The sequence below is a fragment of the Petaurus breviceps genome, unplaced genomic scaffold (assembly GCF_028583685.1).
Source record: "Petaurus breviceps papuanus isolate PSGF00001 unplaced genomic scaffold, PetGlider_PUasm1.0 138, whole genome shotgun sequence".
NCBI lineage: Eukaryota > Metazoa > Chordata > Mammalia > Diprotodontia > Petauridae > Petaurus > Petaurus breviceps.
In genome coordinates this window covers 4,153,015-4,156,811 of record NW_027185694.1, presented here as the reverse complement: position 1 = coordinate 4,156,811, position 3,797 = coordinate 4,153,015, and the positions used below count along the sequence as shown (strand labels likewise).

At 43.9% G+C, this 3,797-nt stretch overlaps 1 protein-coding gene across 1 annotated transcript; it reads right to left on the bottom strand.

Annotated features, from left to right (window-relative positions):
- Positions 1-2,775: 2,775 nt before the first annotated feature.
- Positions 2,776-3,489, bottom strand: LOC138144031 (ribose-5-phosphate isomerase-like). Its single transcript, XM_069065336.1, has one exon. It carries the CDS (start codon positions 3,487-3,489, stop codon positions 2,776-2,778), a length of 714 nt encoding a protein of 237 aa, XP_068921437.1.
- Positions 3,490-3,797: the final 308 nt, after the last annotated feature.

Genomic DNA, 3,797 nt, shown 5'->3' with positions numbered 1-3,797 from the left:
AATGAAGGTTCTAGGGAGGAACCCACCAATGAGAGAAGGATGGCTTATGCTAAGGGATATTCCATGGTGAGACAGAGAGGTATGAGGATGCTTCAGGGTGAGGAGGCTTATGGTTTCTTTGGTAAATTCCATCATGAACCAGTAGCAGAGAGCTATGGTTTTCAAGTCCTGAGGAAGTCAGAAAGGTTTTAAAGGTAATAAAGTGATTAGAGTTTTTTGAGTAACAGGTGATATAGTTACCTGAGCTTTAGCAAAATCAATTTGGTATCTGTATGGAGGTGATTAGAATAGAGAATGACCTGAAGTAAAGGAAGGAAGGGAGGGAGTCCTATAGAGCATTCTTAAGAGTTGTATACCCAAATCACTTACTGTTGCCTTCCTCTTGAGTCTAAAGCTATAAAGGTGAGCAATTACAGGCAGAGTGGCTTTGATGCTGAAGGTCAGTCATAGTTATAGGCGGCTTGAGCTGATTTCTCTCTTCTACACCTCTCTCTATTCTTGCCTGTTTACTGATGAGAAAGTTTCATGTCTCTTTTGATTAAGCCTGGCTATGTAGCTCCATTTTTGGAAGTAAGTTCATGGCATCAACTTTTTACATCCAAAGTTGGAAATGTTTCCAGGATTTTGACAGGGAACAAAACTTGACATATATTTTTGATTGAAATGCCATCTAATTAAGTAAAAATTCTTCCTACAAGTCACTTCTGGAGTCTCTTCTTTTGGGTGATTTAAATATTTTGCAACCTTATAAGAGTAAATCTTGGGTACAATGTTGTCAGCACAGAACGTATTTCACAACAGAAAAGATGAACAGGTGTACTTGTATGGACAGTATGAAAAAGTCAGCCTGCAGTGGGGTTTAATTGAGTTTATCAGGCATTTATTGTCAAATATGAGCAAGACACTGATGATAGAAGGATAAAAATTGAACAACCCATGTCCTCCAGGAGTTTGAATTTTACTATGAGGCAGATAGTAGCAGAGATGCGAAAAGCCCAGAAGTAAATTAATGGTAAGTAATTTCAAGATGGACAGTGCTAAATACTGGGGAGAATTGGGTTGACTTCACACAGAAGATAACGTTTTAGTTTTATTGTATTTAGGGATTAGAGGAGGAGCTAAGAATGAATTGCTAAAACAAACCCTAACCTTATTTGCTAACTAATCTATTCCTAATCTTAATATGGGAGAACACCTATGTAAATGCATAGAAGAGAGACATGTACAGAGAATAGTAATCAGGTCAATTTGACTGGATTGGGATATGCATAAAGGAGAATCATATGTCAAATATGGGCTAACTGGACCTACTCTTTGAGGGCCAGGTCTATTAAAATTTATTATCCTCCACATCCTTACTGGGTACTCAGTAGGTAAGGGGCTTATAGAGTCTGTCCTCTCTGTCATAAATTCAAATTTCCATCAATTTTGTTCTCTCAATTTTAGGGGCCCAATGACTAGCACCCTGATTCCATTTAAGCAAGTAACATCAGATTAACTCTAAGAAAGGGATGTTTTGTTCAGAAACAACGTTTTCCCTAATACCTCTGGAACATAATCCACCCTATACCATCTCAGTCTGGGATATGGAGAAGTTTGGGATTAGTCTCACAGTTTAGCTCAGTCCCTATTTGTCATTAGTCCCACCAAGTAAAGGTCCAAAGTCACACTTGTCTAGTATTCTTGGACCCTTGCTCCTCAGGGCTTCCATGCTGGCTTAGCTGTCATACCTGGTTTGAATTCCTGGGCCCCCAGATATCCCTATGGTTCAAGCTCCATGGTCAGAGACTCCACACTGTATCTAGTACTGGAAAGGATGAACTAGAAAGAACTAAACTCTAGGCCCATTTCATAGGCTACGTGACCTAAAAGGTGAAGAGAAAAGGAGACAGCTTTCAGATCCTCCTCCCACCTTAGGAAGCTGTTTCATGGTGTGTTAAAGCTTAATCAGTGGTTAAATTTTCAGCTTGAGCATTTATTTATTTTTAATTTTTTATAATTTTTTTGAAGTGGAATTGAGTTGTTTTATTGCAACACACACAGAACATAAAGAGGAGACATCTGAAAAACTCAAGGGTGAGCAAGGCAGACAAAGAATCCAAAAAAGGTAGACAGCAGAAAAAAAATCCACCTGATAAGATAGAGATCTCCCAGCAGTTTTAGAGTTGTACTGAGAAAGTCCTTCCAGGTAGGGAGGCAGAGGGTGTGCTTGTCTCCCAGTTTGGGTGAGTAGCCTGACCTTGGCCAAGGGGCAATGGTGCTGAGGTCAATACAGCTTGTCCATGAAGGGCACTATCAAAGGCATCACTTGTCTCTGCACATGCTCTGTCTTAAAGTGTGACTACATATTGTGAGTTATTAAAAAGTAGACTCAAAAACAAACCAAGAATGAAGGCATGAAGGTCATCAATGGTTCCAGTAAGGCATCAGGTGGCTGCTGTCAAGGCCCTTTATAGACTGGGCTGGCACAGAGATTAACATTTTGTGATTACCCAGCAAACCAAACACTCAAAAACTCCATAAGAAACCTCAAGTCAATAATTCAAAAACTGTCTTTTTTTGGGGGTAGTATTCCATATAAGATGTGAAATCAAGGTTTTTTTTTTTTTCTTTAAACAAGTGAGTATTTTTAGATAGAAAAAAAATGTGCTTCTCTATTTCCTTAATAAAAGAACTGGGGCATTCAACAACACTTTGGGAGATTCCCACACTCTGACCGGGGGCCCTGGGGCGAATATGTCAAGGCAAAGGCCTCAGGGACCGGTGCGGCCTCGGTCACTTAGATGGCCTCTTCCTCACGGTGACAGAGCCATCTTCTCTGCCAAAGTAGACTCTTTCAGCCATGTTGATAAAGAGACCCGTCTCCACAACTCCCGGTATCATTTTGATGGCCGTGTTCACTTCCTTCCATTCCCGTACCTGGTCAAACTTCCAGTCCAGCACATAGTTGCCATTGTCCGTCACCACGGGGCCAGTCTTGCGATAGGCCATCCGCAGCTCAACCACCCCTCCGAACATCTGGGACAGGGACCTCCTCACAGGCACATAGGCCATCGGGATGACTTCAATGGGAATTCCCTTCTGCCAGGAGTCCCCAAGGTTCTTGGAATCCTTACTGTAATCAGCAACAATGATGAAACGTTTGGCATTGCAGGCCACAATCTTCTCCTGGGTCATGCAGCCTCCACTGCCTTTGATGAGGTTGAGGTTGGCATCCACTTCGTCAGCACCATCGATAGCAAGATCCAGCTCTGGGTGCGTGCCCAGGCCACTCAGGGGTAAGCCGTTGTGAAGAATTAATTGCCGGCCCTGAAAGGACGTGGGGATACAGACTATGTTCAGCTTTTCTTCTTTGACCCTTTCAGCTAGCTTCTGTATAGCATAGACGATGGTAGAACCGCTGCCAATGCCCAGCACTTGGTTATTCTTCACTTCCTTCTCCACGGCCGCACGGCCGGCCAGACGCTTGATTTCGTCTATACTGTGCATGGTCAGCGGTGGCGGTTGGGAGCGGGGGTGCGGGACTGAGCACGGGAGAGGCCGGAGCGTGCACTGGCGCCAGGGGCCGCTGCACTAGGTGACAGCTCCCCCCACCCAAGGGCTGGGGTTGGGGCAACGCGGGGCTGTCCCGCGCGCCAGCTCCCCCCTACCCCCCTCCCGGCTCCGCCCCCGCTCCCGGCCCCCAGTGTGAGCATTTATAAACCAGTGAATGCTGCAGATCACAGCATGATACAGTATTTCTTTGATTGTCTAGACTTAAAAACATGATGGAAAAATAATTAATTAGTGCACTTAAA